This window comes from Somniosus microcephalus, chromosome 13 (genome assembly GCF_052327205.1).
Source record: "Somniosus microcephalus isolate GS21.2 chromosome 13, FLI_Smic_1.0, whole genome shotgun sequence".
Classification (NCBI taxonomy): domain Eukaryota; kingdom Metazoa; phylum Chordata; class Chondrichthyes; order Squaliformes; family Somniosidae; genus Somniosus; species Somniosus microcephalus.
The window spans coordinates 168,488,410-168,513,356 of record NC_140999.1 but is presented as its reverse complement, the minus strand read 5'-3'; the positions used below and the strand labels follow the sequence as shown (position 1 = coordinate 168,513,356).

Sequence of the window (24,947 nt, the reverse complement as noted above, 5' to 3'; positions counted from 1 at the left end):
AGAGGAAGATGAGGGTGTAATCATATCATAGAAAAACACCTTTATCTATCCTGTAGAGAAAGATCACAGTTTTATAATTATCATTAACAGCGGAATAAAAATCAATGATCAGATATGTACTAGGATTTGTTTTGCTATGATTCATGCAGATGTGTTGTGTCAATTAATTTTAACTGCATTAAAATATTTTGTGGTTAATAATGACCCATTGAGCCAACTGCTTCCACTGCACACACATGACACTTCCTTCCCCCACCCACCCGACCCATCCAAGGGCCCAACAAATCCTGGGGAGGTCTTGAGCAGAAGATCTGAGCAGAGCAGAACTTCCACCCAGCCACTGCTGATGGAAATTGGGGAACAGGCTATTGTAAATATTTAAATAGCTTGGCTGGGTGCCCACCTCATTTTTAGCGCAATGAGGGAAATGCCCGGTGGGTGAGAAACAGATTTCACCGCAACACCTTGCCACTGCATCCAGAGCCATCCTGAAAACTTTTTCTAAAAGGACTGCTGGCTTCCACTGCTGGCCAATCGCATTGCAGAACGTGAGTTCAAAATTTGCAAACTCCACCCACCATCACCAGGCATCCTTGTGTCCAACCTTGCTAAGGGCAGAACTGAAGGAAATATGTCATCTGCTGTGTTTCCTCCATTTAATTTGTATTATAACACACCTGCCTATTTGTGAGCAGGAATATTATTATGCCCCCTCCTAAAAGTGAGCCCGATGGGGCCGGAAAGGGGTGGAACGCTGTTGGCCACAAATTGCAGTCTCTTCCCCCCCCCCCACTGCCAAGTGCCATTATGAATCACCCACCCTGGCTTTAGTGTTTTCAGGGTGTAAGACTTTGAACCCTGTCCTGGAAATTCTGATCTTTGATAGGGTGAGAATCTGGCAGAGTTGGAGTGGAGGGCAGGAAGTTGGGCCAGAACCCATTCTTACCGGGCTTCCTCCCATAATTCACTCCGCCAAGAACCTCTGATGCAGTGGAGGTGGGCACTTCTGCCCATCCTGGTGTCATTTCTGTGGACATGCCTGGCGACATCCCTGGCTCCCCCAGAGATCCCACCAGTTACACCTCATGTATGGTCAATACACCTGCATGAAGCAGGCTTACTCACCACACAGGGCCCGATTTAGAATCATAGAAAGTTACAGCATGAAGGAGGCCATTTCGGCCCATCGTGTCCGCGCCAGCCAACAAAGAGCTATCCAGCCTAATCCCACTTCCCAGCTCTATGTCCGTAGCCCTGCAGGTTACAGCATCCCAAGTGCACATCCAAGTACTTTTAAATGTGGTTAGGGTTTCTGCCTCTACCACCCTTTCAGGCAGTGAATTCCAGACCACCACAACCCTCTGGGTGAAGAAATTTCCCCTCAAATCCCCTCTAAACCTTCCACCAATTACTTTAAATCTGTGCCCCCTGGGTTTGACCCCTCTGCTAAGGGAAATAGGTCCTTTCTATCCACTTTATCTAGGCCCCTATTAATTTTATACACCTCAATAAGGTTTCCCCTCAGCCTCCTCTGTTCCAAGGAAAACAGATCCAGCCTATCCAGTCTTTCCTCATAGCTAAGATTCTCTACTCCCGGCAACATCCTTGTAAATCTCCTCTGTACCCTCTCTAGTGCAATCACATCTTTCCTGTAATGTGGTGAATAGAACTGCATGCAGTATTCTAGCTGAGGCCTAACTAGTGTTTTATACACTAGTTGAAGCATAACCCCCCCTGCTTTTGTAATCCATGCCACGGCTAATAAAGGCAAGCATTCCGTATGCCTTCTTAAACACCTTATCTGCCTGGCCTGCTACCTTCAGGGATCTGTGGATATGCACTGCAAGGTCCCTTTGTTCCTCTACACTACACAGTGTCCTACCATTTAATGTGTATTCCCTTTCCTTGTTAGCCCTCCCCAAATGCATTACCTCACACTTCTCCGGATTGAATTCCATTTGCCACTGTTCTGCCCACCTGACCAATTTATTGATATCTTCCTGCAGTCTACAACTTCCTTCTTCAGTATCAACCACACAGTCGATTTTAGTATCATCTGCAAACTTCTTAATCATACCCCCTATATTCAAGTCTAGATCATTGATATATACCACAAAAAGCAAGGGACCTAGTACTGAGCCCTGCAGAACCCCACTGGAAACAGCCTTCCAGTCACAAAAACACCCATCAATCATTACCCTCTGCTTCCTGCCTCCGAGCCAGTTTTGAATCCAACTTGACACTTTGCCCTGGATCCCATGGGCTTTTAACTTCGTGACCAGTCTGTCATGTGGAACCTTATCAAAAGCCTTGCCAAAGTCCATATACACTGCATCAAACGCACTACCCTCATACACCCTCCTTGTTACCTCCTCAAAAAATATAATCAAGTTTGTTAGACACGACCTTCCCTTAACAAATCTGTGCTGACTATCCTTGATTAATCCATGTCTTTCTAAATGAAGATTTATCCTGTCCTTCAGAATTCTTTTCAATAATTTTCCCACCACCGAGGTTAGGCTGACTGGCCTGTAATTACTCGGTCTATCCTTTTCTCCCTTTTTAAACAACAATACCACATTAGCAGTCCTCCAGTCCTCCGGTACCACACCTGAAGCCAGAGAGGATTGGAAAATGATGGTCAGGGCCTCTGCTATTTTCTCTTTTACTTCGCTTAACAGCCTGGGACACATTTCATCCGGGCCTGGGGATTTATCCACTTTTAAAGCTGCTAAACCCCTTACTACTTCCTCTCTCACTATGTTTATTTCGTCTAATATTTCACACTCCTCCCTGATACCACTGTTTGCTTCGCCCCTCTCCTTTGTGAAAACAGACGCAAAGTATTCATTAAGAACTCTACCGACGTCTCCCGCCTCCACATACAGATTACCCTCATGATCTCTAATAGGCCCTACCCTTTCTTTAGTAATCCTCTTACTCTTAATATATTTATAAAATATCTTTGGGTTATCCTTGATTTTACTTGCCAAGAATTTTTTATGCTCTCTCTTTGCTTTCCTAATATCCTTTTTAATTACACCCCTGCACTTTCTGTACTCCTCTAAAGATTGTGCAGTATTTAGCCCTCGGTATCTGTCATACGCCTCCCTTTTTTTCTTTATCCTACCCTTTATGTCCCTAGACATCCAGGGGGCTCTAGATTTGTTAGTCCCACCATTTGGACCCCCCAATGCCATACTTAAAAGTAATGGATACCAGAGAGATTTGTTTCCTCTTCAAATATTGTGCGCACCTACAAGGGAGCAACAACGATGGATGATTGGGTCAGATCAGACTGTGCCATCCCCGACAATGCACCACTCTAAAATCCAGCATGGTCCACTGGATGGATGCCGCAGTAGTGTCGTTAGTGGTGTGGGCCCCCACCGTTAATAATTAAATGACCTCATCCCTGGCATTTGGGATAGGGTCGTGGCACATTCTGACGGGACCAGAATTTCTACACTTGTCTTTCTAATCCCCATGTAAGTCAGACAGATTTATTAATATCCCAGTAACCCTCCATCCCCTTTCTCAACAGCTATTGATTGAGTTTCTTTTTAAGGGTATCAATCGGCCCAGAATTAATTAATTTTTGTGAGTGCCTACTCCACAAATCCACTAATCAGGGGAGAAGCGAAACGTGATTCGCCAATCTTGCTCAAGGCTTGTGAACCTGTGCTCACAGTGCAAACTAAATAACCTGCTTACCTAGTCCTTATCTTTATCTTTCTAAAGACTTGTTTCTTGTATCCTCTCAATCTTCTTCTCTCCAGAGAAAATAAGTTCAGGTGCCTCATTCTTTCTTCATAACTTAGTCCTTTAGGACTCATCTTTGTTACTCATCTCTGAACTCTTTCCATTGCATCTACATGCTTTTGAGGAAGGGTGGCCAAAACTATGTACAATACTCCAGAACTGATCTCACTAGTGAACTGTACAGCATTGTTGTAACTTGTTCTAATTTATAATCCAATGTTCTCCAGTGGCATCCAAGTACATAATTTGCCTTGTTGATGATAACCTCAAAGTAATTAACTAATAAGAAGTTATCATTTTCCTTTTCTTCTCCTGCTAATAGGATGTTTTCTGGATGATTCATAGATTAATGTTTGATTTTTGCGCTGTTGACCTAAATAGAGCCGAAAGCTTAGCAATTCAATCCCAGCTGCATCCACTATTACTTTCTGCAAAATAGTAACCTTTCGATGTCTAGCTGTCTTTGGCATTACCTGTTCCTATCTGTGCATTGTCCAAAAAAATGGTGAATTATTTGAACTTTTACACATTAAAAATCATCCGGTCAATTCCTGTAAGTCTCTCCACCAATTTCCTTTCCACTTACACATATAGCTTTATGTTATCAGCAAATTTCATTAAAATATGACTAGTTCCATTCTCCATATTATTGACAGGTAGTTTCAATATAGGAGACCTAGGACAGATCCTGTGGTACACAAGCACTTATTGCCTCCCAGGCAAAGCACTTTTTACATTTTACTTAGCATCATTTATTGTTATGAAGCCAATTTTCACCATTCTGGATAATTTGGGCTCTATCCTAAGAGTCTTAAGCCTCATTAATAATCTCACCTAAGAAAGTTTGGCAAATTCCCTCAGAAAATTGAAGTGCACTCCAATGATACTCATCCGCTAATCTAGTTACCTCTTCAAATGATTATAATAGATTTGTTACACATGACTTATTACTTCTGAAAGCATGTTGACTATGATATATAAGTGCTCATCAGCTGATCTCAAAATGAGATTCTTATTTTAGGGACATAGAAATCAAAAACAACATTGGGAACATGTAGGCTCTCACATTGGGAATGTATGTTACCACTGGAATCTTTCTCACAACTTCAAAAAGTTTGGGTAATGAGCTGTCAGCTCAATATTGAGAAAGGATTTTAACATTGTGTGCCTTACGTCAATCTGTTGCTGGTTGAGCAATATTTTTCCCATGGGTAACGATTATTAATTCAGCAGCTTATGGTTTCAAGTCCCACTCCAGAGACTTGAGCACATAATCTAGGCTGCCGCTTTGGTGCAGTACTGAGGGAGTGCTGCACTATTGGAGGTTCTGTCTTTTGATGAAACATTAAAACAAGGCTCCATCTGCCTGCTCAGCTGTACGTAAAAGATCCCATGGCACTATTCAAAGAAGAGAAAAGGTGTTCTCTCCGGTGTCCTGGCCAATATTTATCTCTCAACTAACATCACTAAAAAAACAGATGATCTGGTCCTTATCTCATTCCTGCTTGTGGGAGCTTGCTATGCACATATTGGCTGTTGCGTTTCCCTACACTACAACAGTGACTACACTTCAAAAGTGCTTCATTGGCTAAAAAGCACTTTGGGATATCCTGAGGTTGAGAAAAGGTCTATATAAATGCAAGTTCTTTCTTTCTTTCTCTCTACATATATATGTTAAGTAGTTTCACTGTGAGCTGTGTTTACAATGCATGATAAAGTTGAGTTATGTATGTGTGAGAGGCCAAAGCACATATGTCTTTCTCTGGTAACTGTGGAGCAAGATCAATTTCAACAGTTCCGAGATTCTATGTGCTCCTAACTATGACTTTAAATCTAAGTATTCTTTTTGAAAGAAAATCTCACCACGGAGTGTGGTCTGTGTTTTCCCTATTTGGTCAAGTTAATCTATATTCCCCATTTTCAGAGCTGGATTTTGTACATTTCTTACTTGCATGCAATATTATAGCTCAGACAGTGAAAATAACAATAATTCCATTAGAATAAAATTATATAAATTTTAATTGTACTGCACAATGTAAATTTTCACCCCTAGAATACACAACAAATGCCTATTCTTATCATCTTTCTTGCCGTTTGCCCATTAGTTTTAAAATTGATCATTATCTTTGGATTTTACGTATTTTGGTTGTCCACCCATGCAAATGTCATGATAGATACAGTCTTGCAGAACCAAAGCAATTATCGTCTATTAAAAGGCAAAGCATAACCAAACATGTTTTAAAGGCCTTTCTAATCAACTTTGCCAAGCCCTGAGGTCCACATTATGGTTAATGAACCTGAAGCTTATTATCTGTTTTTGTACAGAAGCCACTGATGTGAATGTATGGGTAATTATGGGAAGAGGCTTATAATGTTGCCAAAAAGAGTAGTAAGCCTGAGGATTGGGGGATTTTAGAATTCAGCAAAGGAGGACCAAAAAATTGATAAAGAAAGGGAAAATAGAATATGAGAGTAAACTAGCGAGATACATAAAAAAAGACTGTAAAAGCTTCTATAGCTATGTAAAAAGGAAAAGATTAGTGAAAGTAAATGTGGGTCCTTTACAGGCTGAGACAGGAGAAATTATAATAAGGAAAAAGGAAATGGCAGAGAAATTAAACAAATACTTTGGCCGTGATTTTTCCGGTCAATGTGGCTAGGGGGCAGGACAGGAGCCTTCCGGGTTCCAGTCCCGCCCCCAGCGACGTCTGACACACAGACGCGATTTTGCATCAATTGGCCTTGATAAGCCCGCCCTGCAGGCTTGCCAGCCAAGTAAGAGGAAGCCAGTGTCAGATGATGTCAGTTGATGATGCGTCATCTGCCGGTTTTCTTAAAGGGGCCACGCACAATTTTTTTTGACAAATCATTTTTCAGTGTTTGACAGCGTTGAGGTGCTGAAAACACTGACAATCACTGTACAAAGGTGAGCCCTTGCACCAAGGCTCTCCAGTGACTCCCTCCTTAGGCTAGAACAGATGGCAGCTGCAGGTGAGGTTACAGAAGCGATCTGTCACTGGTGAGAGAAGTTCTCCCAATGAGGTGGGACTACACAAACAATTCAAAACTTGTTACCTACAGAAAAGTCTAAATACATTAATAATGATTTTTGCAACATTTCCTTACCTCTGAAACTCACCAGTGTACTATTGGATCCTTCACACCACTTCTGCAGCTGTCATCAGTGCACCAACATTACAGTAGACCCACAGCACACCACGCTTACCTGACCTGGTGTCCGGATGTTGGGAAGCCCGCAGTACACTTGTCAAAATTGCAAAATGCCTCTTAACTGCCTGATAACAGCCTGTTAACAAGCAGTTAAGTGCCTATAATCCTCTTCCCGCTGCTAGGTGTCGGGTCCATGTGCAAATCGGGGACCCGACACCAGGGAAGATTGTTTGGAGGCGGGTTGACAGCGGGTTTCCGACCCGCTGTCAATCTTTGCGATTTTGGCGGATGTCCCGCTTCCTAACCCGACCCCTGAGCACCGGCAAAATTCTGGCCACTGAATCTGTCTTCATGGAAGAAGATGCAAAAAATGTCCCGGAAATAGTGGAGAACCAAGGGTCTAGTGAGAATGAGGAACTGAAAGAAATTAGTATTAGTAAAAAAATAGTACTGGAAAAAATTAATGGGACTGAAAGCCGATTAATATCCTGGATCTGATGGCCCACAAACTAGGGTTTTGAAAGAGGTGGCGATAGAGATAGTGGATGCATTGGTTGTCATCTTCCAAAATTCCATTGATTCTAGAACAGTTCCCGGGGATTGGAAGGTAGCAAATGTAACCCCACTATTTAAGAAAGGAGGGAAAGAGAAAATGGGGAACTACAGAACAGTTAGCCTGACATCAGTAGTAGAGAAAATGCTAGAATCTATTATTAAGGACGTGATGACAGGGCACGTAGAAAATAATAATAGGATTGGGCAGAGTCAACATGGATTTATGAAAGGGAAATTGTGTTTGACGACTCTGTTAGAGTTTTTTGAGGTTGTAACTAACAGAATAGATAAGGGGGAACCAGTGGATGTGGTGTATTTGGATTTTTAGAAGGCATTTGATAATGTGCCACACAAGAGGTTATTAAACAAAATTAGGGCTCATGGGATTGGGGGTAATAAAGAAAGAAGAAAGAAAGAAAGACTTGCATTTATATAGCGCCTTTCACGACCACCAGATGTCTCAAATCGCTTTACTGCCAATGAAGTGCTTTTGGAGTGTAGTCACTGTTATAATGTGGGATACGTGGCAGCCAATCTGCGCACAGCAAGCTCCCACAGACAGCAATATGATAATGACCAGATAATCTGGTTTTTTTTGTTCTGTTGATTGAGGGACAAATATTGGCCAGGACACCGGGGATAAATCTTCTTCGAAAAATAGTGCCATGGGATCTTTTACATCCATCTGAGAGATGCAGACGAGGCCTTGGTTTAACTTCTCATCTGAAAGATGGCACCTCCAACAGTGCAGCACTCCATCAGCACTGCACTGGAGTGTCAGCCTAGATTTATATGCAATCCCTGGAGTGGGACTTGAACCCACAACCTTTTGACTCTGAGGCAAGTGTGCTACCAACTTTTTTTTTTTTAAATAAATTTTTTATAATACTTTATTGAACATTAACAACATTGTGCTCATTACATTGTATGATACAAATCAAATCCACCGCTCTGCACAGCCATTCCGCCACCACATTTTAACATCAAAACCTGAAGTTTAATTTGTCACCTGTAACATATATTAATCGATTGTACTTTAAAAATTGGTTGTAAAATACTGTCCTTAAATTCCTTTCTGAATAAAACATCCACAGAGCCTTATAATGATCTTTTAGCTTATATTTAAAATACTCATTTAGATTGATTCTCCTCCCCTTAAAAAAGAGAGCATTCCTTCTTTGCACAATCACGAATCTAGCCCAACTGAACATTAAATTAATTGCCGCTCCGCTAGACTCTGGCAGACTCTCCTGCAATCCCCATCTCAAAATTGAGTCCCACGGGATTCCCATTCTCGCTGTTCGGTCCCCACCCAGCAAAAAAGCTTCACACAACTGTCGAACATAGTACTTAAAGTCATTTAACTGCGGACATAACACCAGTAAATGGGACAGAGTCTCATCCTGTGTCCCACACATTGGGCAAGTTGCCGCCTCCACTCGTCCAATCTTGTACAAGACCGTCATGGTAAAAATCCGGTTATGAGCCAATTTGAAATCCTGTTCAATCCATTCTGGGCATTTAAAATTCGCCCACACTCCCTTCCAAATCCTGTTGAAGTCCAGCTGTGGGTATATACTCTGCCAAAACTTCTGATCAGCAGGTGTCTTGAATCTCCATTCTCTGAATACCTCATAGAAATCTCGAGTATTACAGTTGTCAAATTGGACTAACTCTTCCCCTTTCTCCAGTACAAAGCTTGGAAAAGCAGGACGCATTTTACTTCCTTTGGAGATTTCCGCATTTATTTCTTCCATCCAATCCTGTGGCATTGCCCTCACAATCTTCTCATACATGATTCCTATTGCTTTTCCTTCTACCTCCTGATCCTCCTCCCACACCATGTCCCTCACTATCGCTTCCGGCAACCAACCAGGAATCACCTCGTATAATACATCTTTCACCGATATAATCCCAGCTTTTATAAAAGCTTGATTAAATAAAACCTCTCCTTCGATGTTGATCCACCTGTTCAAAAATAAAGGCTGTTCTAAAAATTCCTCAGCCCCCTTGGGCATAAACTGCACACTTTTTAAAAATTGAGCCCAAGTCTCTACAACCCCCTTATAAAACCTAGGGAGAAGCTTAATCGATTTCAAAAACATATGATTGTATTCCATATACAATATCCCCTGCCCTCCTATCCCACTTCATTTTAAAAAATGCTCAAAACAACTCTTCCAAAAACTTGAATTTGACTTCTGAAGAAATCTCTTCACCCATTTGATTCTAAACGATTTTTTCTTCAAATCAATATCTGGAAAATTGAGTCCTCCCTGATTTCTCCGTCCAATGATGGTATTGTAAGCCACCAAGGCTGGTTTCCCTTCCCATAAAAAGTTAACACAAGCCTCTCGGGTGGACTTTTCTGCCCACTCAGGAATATCCTCCACCGTCAATAAGTACCATAGCTTAGATAGCAGGAGAGCAGACACCACTGTCGCTCTTCCTTGCACTTTCAACCACTTTCTTTCCCATCTTCCCAAAATCTTTTTAATTTTCATAACCTTCGGTTCCCAATTTAATCGATCCACTTCTTCCCTGTCTTTCTTGCACCCCATATGCACCCCCAGAACTTCCAAAACCTCCACCACCTTAAAGGGACATTCCCCCAACCATTCCCCCCTACCCCTCCCTGCAACCAGGCATTGGGACTTACTATAATTCACTCTGGCACCTGAAGCTCTACAATATTCCTCCACTACCTCCATAGCTTTCCTCACTGACTCCCCATTTCTCAATGTTAAGGTTGTGTCATCTGCATATTGGTGTATCACCGACACCAACCCGGAACTGGGTACCACAATCCCAACTACACCTTGTTTCTTTCGCATCATGTAACCTAATGGTTCTGCTACCAATGTGTACAGCAGTGGGGACAGGGGACAACCCTGTCTCACTGATCTCTGTATCGGAAAATACTTAGATAAAAAACCATTACATTTAACACAGCTAAATATGTTTGAATAAAAAATCCTTATCCACTGAATTAAATTTTCCTTGAAACCAAATGCTTCCAAAACCTTCAATAAAAACTCATAAGAGACCCTATCAAAGGCTTTCTCTTGATCTATCTTTAATACATAAGCCTCCCTCCCACTCTCTTCCATGAGCTCTATCGCATCTTGGATTGAGACCACAGAGTCTGCGATGTCCCGGCCTATGACTCCATAGGACTGAGAGGGCCAAACTATCTCCGGTAACACCTCCTTCAAACGATTTGCCATAACCCTCGCCAAGATCTTATAATCCACATTTAATAGTGTGATGGGCCTCCAATTCTTCAGATCCCGTCTATCCCCTTTATTTTTATAAGCTAAGCTTATGATACCTCTCCTCATAGATGGGGCCAGGCTTCCCTCAATTTTAATTTCCTTAAAAACTTCTAAGAGCAATGGACTTAAAATCTCAAAAAATTCTTTATAAAATTCTGCACTTAGTCCATTGGACCCTGGGCTTTCCCCCCCCTTCATTTCACTTATTGCTATTTTTATTTCCGCTAATCCTACTTCTTTATCACACATGTTTCTCTCATCCTCCTTTAAACCCTTTTCAATAAAAGCAGTAACCTTCTCCATCTCCAAATTGGAAATGTCTTCTTTTGTATATAGCTCTTGATAAAAGCTGCTAGCCGCCTCCAAAATCTCCTCGCTTTCATGAATGATCTTCTCCCCAACCTTCAACTCCTCAATTAACGATAATCCCTGTCGCAGCTTCTCTTGCTCTAGAAAATATCTAGTGCATCTTTCGCCCTCCAATGCATCTCTAGCTTTTGCACGGAGAATGGCCCCCTTGCATTTTTCAGCTTACAATAATTCCCACTCTTCCTTTAGCACCCGGAACTTAGCCTCAGCTCCCTTATCCCCTCCGTCAACTGCTTTACAGACATCTGTAAACCTTTTGTTTATATTCTCTTCTCGATGCCGATTAGCTGCCGCCCTCTTTTTCCCATAACGTACCGAAAAAACTTTTACCTCCTATTTGAAATTGTCCCACCAAACTCTTCTTTCTTTCAAGAGCAAAAGTTCCTTCCGAGCATTCTTTATTATATTTATAATCCCTTCTTTATAAGCACTTTCCTTCAGGTATTGATTGTTTAAAATCCACACCCCTGAACCGATCTTAACTCTGCTGTTCCTAATTCTAAGAACCAAAGCCGAGTGATCACTAAAAAATACTTTTTTACAATAAATCTCCATCATCTCCGAACTTAACCCTTCCCGCATTAACACAAAATCTATTCGGCTCTGTTTTAAAACATCACCCACCCAACCTGCTCTGGAGAACTCCCTTTTTATGGGGTTCCGGTCCCTCCAAAAGTCTCTCAAATTTAAATTTGCCATCATTTTTATAATCATCCCTCTGGAGTTATCCTCTTTAAAGGTCATCTGGGCTGAAATGTCCATCCAAGATAAAAATACATTAAAATCCCCCACTATACAAGGATTTTCCACCTCTGCCACTTCAGTGAATAACCCCCGAAAAAAGTTGCGACGCTTGCAATGGTCGTTTGGTGCATAGATATTAAAAAGATCGCAATTAAATCCCTCCAATTTTACCCTTAGCCATAAAAATCTCCCCTCAGTGTCCTTGTCCACCAAGGCAACGTTCTCTTCTATGGACGGACTCACCAAAACAGCCACCCCTCTACGGTTATTGTTTGCACAACTTGCAAACACCTCTCCCTTCCAAACCTTCTGAACTCTTTCTAGAATATCCTCATCCCAAAAGGTTTCTTGCAGACACAACAAGTCCATGCCTTTAAAACCCTGCAACAACTGCTGCAATTTCTTCTCACCCCTCAGTCCGTTCACATTGATCGAGACCAATATAATCATGGCTCCAAAGAAGGGAAGTATACCTGATAATCTCCCCATCATTTAATCTCTGGCTCTTCCCTCCTCTCATGCTCCTTCTCAACTTTTCGGGCAGCTGTTGCTTTTTCCTGCAGCCTCCGGCTCTTTTTCACCTCCTGTTTGACCCCTCCCTGCTGTTTCAGCCTCTTCCTTGCCTTAAGTTTGGACCCAGGAGCTGCCGTTTCTCCCTCCTTCTGCCCCTCACTAACCTTTCCCTTTCCACATGATGCCACCCCATCCCCGACTTCCATGTCTCTGTCCCCCTCTAATTCCTCACACTCAAGCTCTTCTGTAACCCCCTGTGCCTGCTCCCCGTCAGGTACATAATCCTGCTCCCCGTCAGATACTTCATCTCCCATAGAGAGTCTTCCTGCTATCGCAGTTTCTCCCACTATGCCGCCCCCTTCGACCACGTCTCTACCTCTGACCCTTGCACCTTGTTCCCTCACTCCATGGGACAATGGCGCACCTAAATTGTTCCCTTCTGACGTCTCTATCTCGCCGATCCCAGTCTGCTGTCCCTTTAAGGCTCCTGCCTCTTGCACCCTCTCCCCGCCCTGCCCCCTCCCGCTCACCAAAATATCCGATTCCCCGCCTCTCCCCGGAGCACTCACTTCCACCACACACCCCGCTCCTGCCTCCTCTCCCCCCGCAGACACCAGACTCCCCAGGGGGAGCCGAACTGCACTAAGGCTCGAGTCTGCACTCGACCCTTGCTGCCTGCTGCGGTCTTTATTCCCCTCCATAGCACTCGCCGTGTTTTCCGCCATCTCCATCTCGATCTCCGCTCCGCCAACCTCTGCCTCTTCCTGTGCTCCTTTTTCCTTCATTTTACCGGCTGTGTCCTCCGACTGCACCGCACCTCCGGCTGTTCCACACTCCTCTCCTGCTCCTTCTCCCATCTCATCACTCATTTCGCTCCCTTCTGCCACACACTCACAGCGGGCGGGGCCTTTACGACACACCCCACAGCTCTCCGCCTTGCAGCTCCGTGCGATATGTCCCGACTCACCGCAATTGTAACAATACAAATCAGGACAGTTTCTTACGAGATGGTCATGTCCCAGACAATAGTCACACACCTTTACTTGGTTATCGTGCAACACACGAAAGTACTGTACTCCTTCCAGTGTCTCGAACTTCATACTGTAAGGCAAAGACCTCACCCCCTCTGGGAACCGCACCTTTACATACCGTGTTCCCGGATAGTACCTCCTCTTTATTTCGGAACAGATTTTGATGTCCCACGACTCCAACTTTTTGCTCAGCAGTTCGTCCTCGATGTACACAGGCAAGTTCAAAAATGAAACCACCACCTCCTCTGAATATAGCAGAGTCACCTCCAAAAATTTCTCCCCAACTTTCAGACTGAGCAGCAGTTTTTCCACCTCCTCACGGCCACTGACCGTCACCTCAAATCCCACATTTGGTTTTGGTCGGCAGGCAAAACAGCTTCCCTCACCACAGTCCTCATGAACCGCCTGGATTATATCCCAGGCTCGAATCTTCTTATCTTCACATTGCACCACCACCGTATTTTCTTTACCAAACCTCCTCAGGTCCCGGCCCAAATCTTTAGGCCTTTTTTTTTCCCCTTCCCACCACAGTTTCTTCCCTAATAAAATTCCTCTCGGGAATATTGTCCTCTGAGGGGCCCTCAGCAGCCATCTGGCTGTTTTTTGTTGGGCCAAAAAGGCCCTAAAACCTGAAAACAACACCCCAAAACCCTCCACCAACTTTTTACAAAACTTCCTCTAACACCCAGCTGCAATCAGGCAACCAGTCACACCTGGCTCACTCCTAGCCCCTCCCACCTAGAGAGTGCTACCAACTGAGCCACAGCTGATACTAGCATGGATTGAGGATTGGTTAAAGTACAGAAAACAGAGAGTAGGAATAAAAGGGTCATCTTTGGGTTGGCAGGCTGTAACTTGTGGGGTACCGCAAGGATCAGTGCTTGGGCCTCAGCTATTCACAATCTACATCACTGATTTGGATGAGTGAACCAAATGTAATATATCCAAGTTTGCTGATGATACAAAGCTGGGTGGGAATGTAAGTTGTGAGGAGGATGCAAAGAGGCTTCAAGGGGCTATAGACAGGCTAAGTGAGTGGGCAAGAAAATATCAAATGGAATATAATGTGGAGAAATATGAAGTTATCCACTTTGGTAGAAAAAAATAGAAAAGCAGAGTATTTTTTAAATGGTGAGAGATTGGGAAATGTTGTTGATCAGAGGGACCTTGTACACTAATCACTGAAGGTTAACATGCAGGTACAGCAAGCAATTAGGAAAGCAAATGGTATGTTGGCCTTTATTACAAGAGGATTTAAGTATGAGAGTAAAAATGTCTTACTGCAATTATATAGGGCCCTGGTGAGACCACATCTGGAGTATGTGTACAGTTTTGGTCTCCTTACATAAGAAAGATGGAGTGGAACGAAGGTTCACCAGACTGATTCCAGGGATGGGGGGATTGTCCTATGAGGATAGATTGAGTAGACTAGGCCTATATTCTCTCGAGTTTAGAAGAATGAGAGGTGATCTCATTGAAACATACAAAATTCTTACAGGGCTTGACAGGGTAGATGCAGGGAGGATGTTTCCCCTGGCTAGGGAGTCTAGAACCAGGGGTCACAGTCTCAGAATAAGGGGTCAGCCATTTAGGACTGAGATGAGGAGAAATGTCTTCACTCAGAGGGTGGTGAATCTTTGGAATTCTCTACCCCAGAGGGCTGTGGAGGCTCAGTCGTTGAGTATATTCAAGACAGAGATCGATAGGTTTTTGGATATTAAGGGAATCAAGGGATATGGGGATAGTGCAGGAAAGTGGAGATGGGGTAGAAGATCAGCCATGATCTTATTGAATGGCGGAGCAGGCTCGAGGGGCCGAATGGCCTACTCCTGCTCCTATTTCTTATGTTCTTATAATGCACACATTTGTTACTCATGTTATTTTCCCAATTATTTTTCTTTAGGCAGTTGCTCATTTGATGAACATTACAGCAGCTGTGGATACATCCTGGCTCTTGGGACCAATGGATTCACCTGGGAGCAAATTAACACATGGGAAAAACCATCCATAGATCCATCTGTGCCAACAGGTGAGTAAAGCTGGCAACAGCCTGATAAAACAAGCTCCTGCTACTGACATGATATAGAATCTGTCAGTGCCTATTCGATCATTGAGGATTTGCTATTTTTAGGCATGAGAAATGCATTCTTACTGTAAACATCTAGAAAATACTGCATACATAAATATATAGCTAACAATCACCGATCTAGTCACTGCTAGCATATTCCAAGCCAAAATTACAATTTTCAACTGTGTCATGTCTGAATGTCACATTATTCAACAGAGAACTCAGTGAATTGAGAGGCAGTATGACATACTGTTAAATTTTGTCTTTTGCCGAGTATCGTGCAATAAGATGCACTGGCAGCAGACGATAATGAGGCCTGAATACAGCCTCTGTGAACATGCATTGTATTATAGTTACAGTTCAGCAGCTAATGTCAGTCATTGATATTCCTTTGGGTTTTTTTTTTCGATGTTAAATTCAAACTCACAGCCAGATTAATTTGTCAAAGTCAGTAACAACTTCTGCTGTGTGTTCATTTCCTGTACAGAGGTATACAGATGGGTAGTTGCACTTTAACATGGAGTCATTTCAGACCTTTGTAATAAATCAGTGAACAGGATCACCTTTTGCTGCCTGTCGCCCTTTAATATTATAGCTGGTATTGCATCCAGCTTATAAACATTTCCTTTTAATAAGACTACTGGTAAGGACTCATAGCTGCACTGTTCTAGGTGCAAATATGACTGACATTGATAATATCCATAATCTATTACTCACATGGATGACATTTGGTGAAATGTTAAATGTAAATAAAGCAACACTTTTTTAAAGAAAATTATTACTCTGGAAGCAGAAACATAACCAAAGCTATTATAACATTAGGTGTACTAGCAGTAATAGATTAAAAAACACTTCTGTATAAATCTCTGGCAAAAAGGACTTTGCCGCCATGATATCTGACTTCAGTGTCGACTTGCATCGGAACAATAATATTTACTTGACAATAATACAGATTAAATACACAGTTGACAGTCCATTACTGAAGTTCCTTTATTGGTATGAGTCATAGGGGGTGATTTTCAATCAGATGTCGGGAAGGAGGCGGGACGACAATGTTCGGGGTTGTAGTCCCGCCTCCATCGAGATGTGGCCAATCCACGCGATTTTAACTTGATTGACCTTGTTAAGCCCGCCCAGCGGGCTCAGCAGGCCAATTAAGGTCAAGACGTTTTGACAGATGAAATATCAGTGTTTCACAGCTGTTTGAAGCTGTCAAACACTGAGGCCTAGAAATTCGGTGGGCTACGCCACCAGTTAGCGCCCAAAGAGGGCACTTAGTGGCTTTAGTGCCACTGGCCACGCCCCCTGCGAAATTTAGCAGGGCGCTAATGGTGGCGTTAGCCTTTAGCGCTGCGCCACCACCGATGACGTCATCGGTGTGTGCAGCGCCCCGATCGCGATATTGGGTCGCGCCCCCCACTGTAACGCCGGTCGCAATCTGCGACCGGTTCAGGGGGGCCGACCTGCGGCGGTAGTGGCGCTAATTAAAGGGGAGGTGCGGGGTGGCCATTTTTTTTGCTGGCCGCCTGCCAGCACCTCCTCGCACCGCCGTCCCCAGCCTCCTGAGCACCCCCCCCGGGCAGTGCCGGCTGTGTCCCAAGAGCCCGGCACCTCTCCTCGGTGCCGGGCTCTTTTGCCGGCACTCGCGATCTCTGATCGCGCTGGCGCAGGTCCCTCCCCTTTAAGAAGGGGAGGAAGGCCTGCAGTACCGCAGCGCGCCGTGCCGCAGCGTGTGGCACTGCGGCACGTTGCGCTGCGACATTCAGTTTCAGCGCCCCAAGAGGGACGCGGGGCGCCTCGAGCAGCGCCCCGCTTCCGTTTGGGGCGCTGAAACTGAATATCGTGCTGGCGCAATCGGCTCCTTCCGGGGCGGAACCTCCGGCGCCCAGGCGAGCTTGGCACCACCGAATTTCTAGGCCAGACAGTCTTACTTCTAACCTGAGTCCTTCTACACAGACTCAGTTAGAAATCTCACCGGCACAGAAAGCTGCAGGCTGTCACTTTTGACAGTTTGCAGCCATTCTGCTATCTGTGCCGGTTAGATGATGGACTCCCGAAACCTAGAGGAAGGAAGGCTGAAAAGGTAAGAAAAGGTAATTTACACTTCTTTAATCACTTTAGACACAGCAAACACACTTACCTTTGCACTCTTGCACACATCACTCACCTGAACACCGACACCTTGACCCCTCCAAGTCCTTCAACCCGACGGCCCAACTCCTCCAACTTGCCGTGGTTAGGAGCCGTCGGGAATCCCACACTTCAAGCTTTAAAACAGGGATTAGGCTAAAAACTGCCTGTTATCTACCTATTAACAGGCAGTAAATTGGCACTAATCCCTTCCCGCCTCGGGCAGGCGGGTCCCAGTGCGGGGCGGGTACCCGCCTCCTTTGAAACTTATATGGAGGGGGGTTGGGGGCGGGATGGTGTCAGGACCCCTGATTTCGGGACTTTAACCCCCCCGCAAGCCTCCAATCCCGACTCCACGGGTCAATGAAAATCGACCCCATAGAGTCATAACAGCACAGAAGGAGGCCATTTGGCCCATCGAGTCCATGCTGGCTCTCTGTCTTCTTCTTAGGCAGTCCCTCGGAACTGAGGATGACTTGCTTCCACATTAAAAATGAGCTTGCAGGTGACTGATTAGTCCAATGTGGGACCTACAGTCTCTGTCACAGGTAGGGCAGACTGTGGTTGAAGGGGCGGGTGGGTGGGGTGCTTGGGTTGACGTGCGCTCCTTGCGCTGCCTGCGCTTGGCTTCCGCTTGCTCCCGGCGAAGAGACTCGAGGTGTTCGGCGCCTTCCCGGATGCTTCTCCTCCACTTTGTGCGGTCTTGGGCCAGGGATTCCCAGGTGTCGGTGGGGATGTTACACTTTTTCAAGGAGGCTTTGAGGGTGTCCTTGAAGCGTTTCCTCTGCCCACCTGGGGCTCTCTTGCCGTGCCGGAGCTCCAAGTAGAGCGCTTGTTTTGGGAGTCTCGTATCGGGCATGCGGACAATGTGACCCGTCCATTGGAGCTGATTGAGCGTGGTCAGAGCTTCGATGCTGGGGATGTTGGCCTGAGCAAGAACACTGTAGAGCAATCCAGTCAGTCCCATTCCCCCGCTCTATCCCCGTAGCCCTGCAAGTTTATTTCCTTCAAGTGCCTAGCCAGTCTCCCCTTGAAAACATTGAGTGTCTCCGCTTCCACCACTTCCGTCGGCAGCGAATTCCAGGTCATCACCACTTGCTGTATAAAAAAGTATTTCCTCACATTCCCCTTGTATCTCTTGCCCAAAACCTTAAATGTGTGTCCCCTAGTCCTTGTACCATCAACTAGTGGGAACAGCCTTTCCCCGTCTAGCCTATCCAAACCCGTGAAAGATTGTTAACTTCACTTGTGTCACTCTTGAGTTATTACTGCTTTTTTACATGAATAAAATAATGCTAGTGCTGACCTGTCACTGTTGTGGTGCTATATGTGATAGCTTTAAATATGGTGTGGAATTAGACCAGTAAGGGATAATTCACTGAGCAGACAAATGATTAATTTGTATTGGCACCAATGGAGTAAACTGTATTATCATCTGCTCTTGTGTTGAAGCTGATAGAGTCCTTGTCAGACCATTATTGCTTGGGAAATAGAGCCACAGGCCTAGGCTTTCGACATTTTCCCGCTGACATTTCAGCAGATCTGAGAAGGGCAGAGGCGAAAAACAACTTGAGAACATGATCCCCTGCCTTCCCCCAGCTCCCTGCTGTTTTCCAGTGGTCTGTCTGCTTGGGAGAAATTACGCTCACTCACATAAAGGGCAGGGGCTTGCTAAAGACTTGCAGATGAAGGTAACGTGGCCATCGTTGGGCCTCCCACCATTTGTGCTCTTTGAACGCTGCATGTGGGAGCCCAGTGTCCAGTGTTCCAGTAAGAGGCCTCAGACCAAAAAAGAGAGAAGGGGCCTGAGCAAGTGCCCCCAAAGTGCTGCCATGTATTGACCCCATTAATTTAATTATTTTTTTGTTTTAAATCAGGCAGCTCGCGCTTCACTTTTTTCCTCTCCCCAGGCCTTTCACAGCAGCCCTCCGCCCTCATACTGGTGTGACTCACTGGTGGAGGGAGCCTGTCTTCCCCACCCCGCCTCCACCCCCGTATGTCGATGAACTGATAACCAGGGTCTGGGGGGCTGTTTGGGAGCAGACGGAAGCCCTGCTCCCCCAAGGCAGAAAGTCTAAACCATAATGGTGTACAAAAGCGATGCGATAACGTGCTTTGAAGTGATTTATTTCACTAAACCAGAAAATAGAATTGCCATATACATTTTCATGAGGATTTTGCTACTGATAATTACGTTATGGGATACGAGTATTCAAACACACGCGTTTGTCTGAAATTCCTTTCCCTGCTATTTTAACAGGCATTAACTCATTTAAAATAAATGGATTAATACCTTTGCTAAAATAGCACAGACAGGAATTTCAGATGAGTATGATGAGCATTTGTATGCTCGTATCCAACAGTATAATTTCAGCGCTTTTGTAAGTGTGATGAATATAATTAATGTAAAATATACTGTCCTAATGAAATGGGAAGTTCGTGTTATGGCTGACACTTTTTTAATGAATAAAACTATTTCACGATCGTGCAGTACCAAAGCATCTGCAAATTCTTTCCAGGTTTCTACATAGTAATTGTTCCATATTAGTTTTTGTTTCTAGTAAATTTGAGCTGCTCCTACAAATCAAGTTAGAAAACATATAGGCATCTGGTTTGTGCAGAAGCCTTACTCATTTGAAAAATAGGCAATTATATTGAATTCTTTGTCTCTAAGGACACCAACAGAAGATCTCTCAGTAAATTCTAGTTTCATTCTCGACACAAAAGGATTTTTTTTCTCCCCCCCCCCATGTTTGCCGCTACTTTAAGCATTTTAGGTTAAATTTAAGCTGTATTCCAAGTGAAACCTAATATGGCCAATTTTCCAGGGACCCATGGAAATGAGCCCAACACATGGGCTGCAAACAACAAAAGCAATGTCCCTGAGATCATACTTTGTGCTTGGATTGTGTGTTGGGGGGACACTAGCTCTTTGCATGGAATATTCCACAACACCAGGATCCATAGGCAATATTGCACAACTTTTTGTTCAAGAGTTTCTGCAATTAAACATCTAGTTACATTTTAATTCACACATAACTCACTTAATATAATTCATGGTTATTTTAGGTGTTTAAACTATAAACACATGCTTTGTCTTACTTGCCCAGAAATTAACTGTTTCCAATATTGGACCAACATTTAATGCTGTCCCATAATATCTGCTAATGTGCATTAGCCTATTTATTTTATTTGGGTTAATGTCTCTGATAAATAACAAGGAATGAATCTGCATGGCAGTCCATATGGTCTCTCCTGCGTGGGTTAAGCCCGTCATCGTTGCTCTTTCCAAACAATCACCTAATCTGTCAAATTTGGTAGTGAGTGGGCACCCAAGATCATAATGGCACCAGTCACAATACTCACGCAGAGGAAATTGTTCTGTGACTATTCCTTCTGTGCTTTGTGGTTCCTGTGGAAGATGGCTAAGACTTGCCACTTGCTCCGTGGTACTCTGCCTTTGAAAAATCCCTCGTGCATGATTGCAGTGATGCCGGAGATGCATTGCTGCACATTCTTCACCAGCTGATGCAGGTTGCTCACGATGCAAAGGATGCCTTCTGCTCCTGCATTAATTATTGTCTGAAGGCAGGCCCAGTAAGACACCAATCCCTTGTCCATACAGCAGGTGTGAAACGTGGGCTGTCACCCTGGCCTACTGTTTGCTTTCCTTCCCTGCCACCTCCACTTTCTCCTCATCACTTATGAGCTGTGAATCACCCAGTTCTCCTTCTTCAACTTCAGTATCTACATTCTCCAGGGTGTTCGGATCTGTGCTGGTGCGATGGGAAGATGAAGTGCTCATCAAAAGCTGCTGTGATGTGTGAGGGTCCATATTGCCACATGCACTGTCCTCATAGCTTGGAATGAGCCTATAGAGAGAGAAAAGGAATTATAATTATAATGCATTCTCAAGGCAACGACTTCAAAAAGATGCAAGACTATAAGATACTTTGAGAATGTTGAATTTAAGGAAGGGCGGTATAAAACATGGCAAAGCGAGGCCTCCCCAGTGGAGGTGCAGGTGCACCTGTACCGCAGACAAATACAATCCCAATTTTGACATTCTCGGGGCTACAGTGGATACTGGCCTTTTGATGCGCTATCAATTCTAATAAAAGGCTAGGCAGAGTTCAGAACAACAGGCTTTTATTAACTACTGAATTGCACTTCAGACAGATCAGGACTATGCCTCTAGTGGACGACCGAATGCCAGGAGCTGCCATGCGGCCGCTCTTATACTCGGTAGCCCAGGGGCGGAGTCAGCTGAGGCATAGTCAGGCACAACAGTGAAACAAGAGTGAACGACAACAACAACAACAACAACAGTGAACACAGTGAACTACAGTGGTTTACCACACCTTTCAGAATGTGAAACAGTTTTGTTGGAACGTGGCTGCAGCTGTTCTATAGAATCTTAAAGGAATGCCAGTGGAGACCTAAAGGTTTTGGTGGGTAAGATCACAGAATCACAGAATCACAGAAACCCCACAGTGCAGATAGAGGCCATTTCGGCCCATCGAGCCTGCACCGACACATATCCCACCCGATCCCCGTAACCCCTACACCAACACATATCCCACCCTGTCCCCGTAACCCCACGTATTTAATCCCCCTAACACTAAGGGTCAATTTATCATAGCCAATCAACCTAACCCACACATCTTTGGACTGTGGGAGGAAACCGGAGCACCCGGAGGAAACCCACACAAACACGGGGAGAATGTGCAAACTCCACACAGACAGTCGCCCGAGGCCGGATTCGAACCCGGGTCCCTGGCGCTGTGAGGCAACAGTGCTAACCACTATGCCACGATGGTCAGAAAGTATGCAACATGGATGCCAACAAGCCAATAATCCCGTGATATCAAAAAGAGGCTATTACTTGGTAGTTAGCTGGTATGCCTGCAAAATGAAGAATCTAGTACCTTTGCTGAAAATGATTCAGAGGAGGCAATGGCTTCAACCATAGTAATGAGAATTGTAGCTAGAAAAGTATTAGAAATGATAAAGTATTGCCAGAGCCAAGGTGAAAGTCCTCCAAGCCTTTTCTCTGCAGAGACTGTAAGACGAGAGGTGGTCCCATGCACTTGCCATCATTTTTCTAAGTTTAATAATGAGATTGCAGAACAAAAGTTGTTACTTTTCTCAATGCATTGATCACAGCACATGCTTCTACCAATTATGTGTGCAGATACTGAAGGTGTAGTGACTCCCTAATAGCCTTTTCCTGTTGCAAAAAAATTCTTAGGCCTAGAAATTCATTGACGCCACTTTTGGGGTGCTAAAGTGGGGCGTCCGCTAAAGTTTGCGTCCGCCGCCAAATCTAGGCCACTTCTCTGATATTCATTAGCTTCGCCCTACTAGTTCGGGCGAGCGCTAAAACTGCTGTTGGACGCCTCTCTTTGGGCGCTAAGCCGGAGGTGGTGATCTATAGCGCCGAGGCCGGGCGCAGCGCAGGTGCGGCCATCTCGTGACTGACAGCAGGCACCCTGGCGCCGGCCAGCTCTTAAGGGGGAAGGGTCGACTATGTCTGCTGCCATGCCCTGGATAGTGGAGCCCTCCAGCTAGGCCTGAACACTGCTGCTGGACCCAAATAGCGCCTGAAGACATGGAGAAGGCCCGTGAACGTGCGCAGCGCTTCTCAGAGCGTGATCTGAGTGTGCTGCTTGCTGCTGTGGAGAAGAGGCGCCATGTTTTGTACCCGGACAATGGCAAGAAGGCGACGGTCCGCGTCTACAGGAGAGCCTGGAGGCATGTCGCCAGCAAGCTGTCAGCCAACAGCGACGTCCCCAGGACCGGTGCCCAATGCCGCAAAAAAGTTAAATGACCTCACACGCATTGTCAGGGTGAGTACCCTTTCCAATGACCTCCTCATCCTTGCATGTGCACCTCACGTTATGGGCAAAGGGACCTGAAAGCTCTAATGGCCAGCCTTCATCCAGCAGCTATGGCACAGGCATGAGCATCAATTGCACATTCTGCACTGAACACACTGGCCAAGCTATTCCACCATGGGAGGCAGTGCACAGCAGATCATGGCGACACACTGGCCAGGCTATTCCACCATGGGAGGCAGTGCACAGCAGATCATGGCGACACACTGGCCAGGCTATTCCACCATGGGAGGCAGTGCACAGCAGATCATGGCGACACACTGGCCAGGCTATTCCACCATGGGAGGCAGTGCACAGCAGATCATGGCGACACACTGGCCAGGCTATTCCACCATGGGAGGCAGTGCACACCAGATCATGGCGACACACTGGCCAGGCTATTCCACCATGGGAGGCAGTGCACACAAGATCACGGCGACACACTGTACTTAGAGGCCGTCCTTTCTCTTGCAGACCAAGCTGGCGAATAATCGCAAGAGCCGGACTGCGACCGGGGGAGGACAACCCCATATCCAGCCACTCACCGACCTGCAACATCGCATGGAGCGCCTCATGGGTCGCCGGGTGATTGGGCCCGTTGCATGTGGAGATGCCGACCCTGTTCTGGGAAGCAATGGTAAGGACATCACCTTTTGCACCTCTCTCGTCCCACTTGCGCATCAGATCTACATCCTTTGCCACTGTCCGACCAATGCGCTGAATGCCACCACTCATGCATCCCGCACTGATGCCCTCTCCTCACTCTAAAGCTACTCTTGTGCCTTCCTGCTTTCAGATGGTCAAGAGGAGGTCCCTCAACTTGCCAGTGACAGACCCTCCGAGGAGGAGCAGGAGGAGGAGCAAGAGGAAGGCGGCCCATCAGGGGAACCCTCAGCCGCGGCCACCCAGGCCAATGTAGGGGACACGTCTTCCGTGGAGGGCAGCGTGGTGGAAGTGTCGAAGGGGAGGGTAGCTCCTGGGACCTACGTGCTGCAGAAAGGCGGGAGGGGGGTGGAAGCTCGGCGGCCTTCTCCCCAGAGGGGGGATGCGCCGGAGGGGAGTCCAATTGCTGGGCCCAGCGGCCTCCAGCAACGCACGAAGGGTCGGCCAGCTCGGCGGCCTTCTCCCCAGAGGGAGAGTCCGGCCTCCAGTCAGGAGATGCTCTTCGCCGAGGAGATGGAACGCCTCGAAGACTTGTCCGCGGACTCGGAGCGCCGGCACACGGAGCTCATGGCGGCAGTGGCACGGTTGCCTGAGTCCATCGATTCCCTCTCTCGGAGTGTGGCCGAGTTCGGGCCCTTAGAGGCCACCAGTCGGGCGGAATACCAGGCAGATCTTTCAGCGACTGGCCAGGTGATTAGTGGTGCCGTCCAATCACTAGCTGCTCTGCTGCGGTCAGTGAACAGGTCAACACGGGCACTCACTGCTGCCACACTCGCTGTGTCAGCCAGGC

The 24,947-nt window shown here is 45.6% G+C and overlaps 1 protein-coding gene across 8 annotated transcripts in view; it reads left to right on the top strand.

Moving 5' to 3' along the window:
* The window catches only part of ptprt (protein tyrosine phosphatase receptor type T), a 1,756,894-nt gene that overhangs the window by 364,428 nt on the left and 1,367,519 nt on the right, over positions 1 to 24,947 (top strand). For all 8 annotated transcript variants that reach the window (XM_086005548.1, XM_086005547.1, XM_086005549.1 and 5 more), the window contains exon 2: positions 15,324 to 15,449. In XM_086005548.1, coding sequence (XP_085861674.1) covers positions 15,324 to 15,449 — 126 coding nt within the window. The remainder of the gene's footprint in view (positions 1 to 15,323; positions 15,450 to 24,947) is intronic.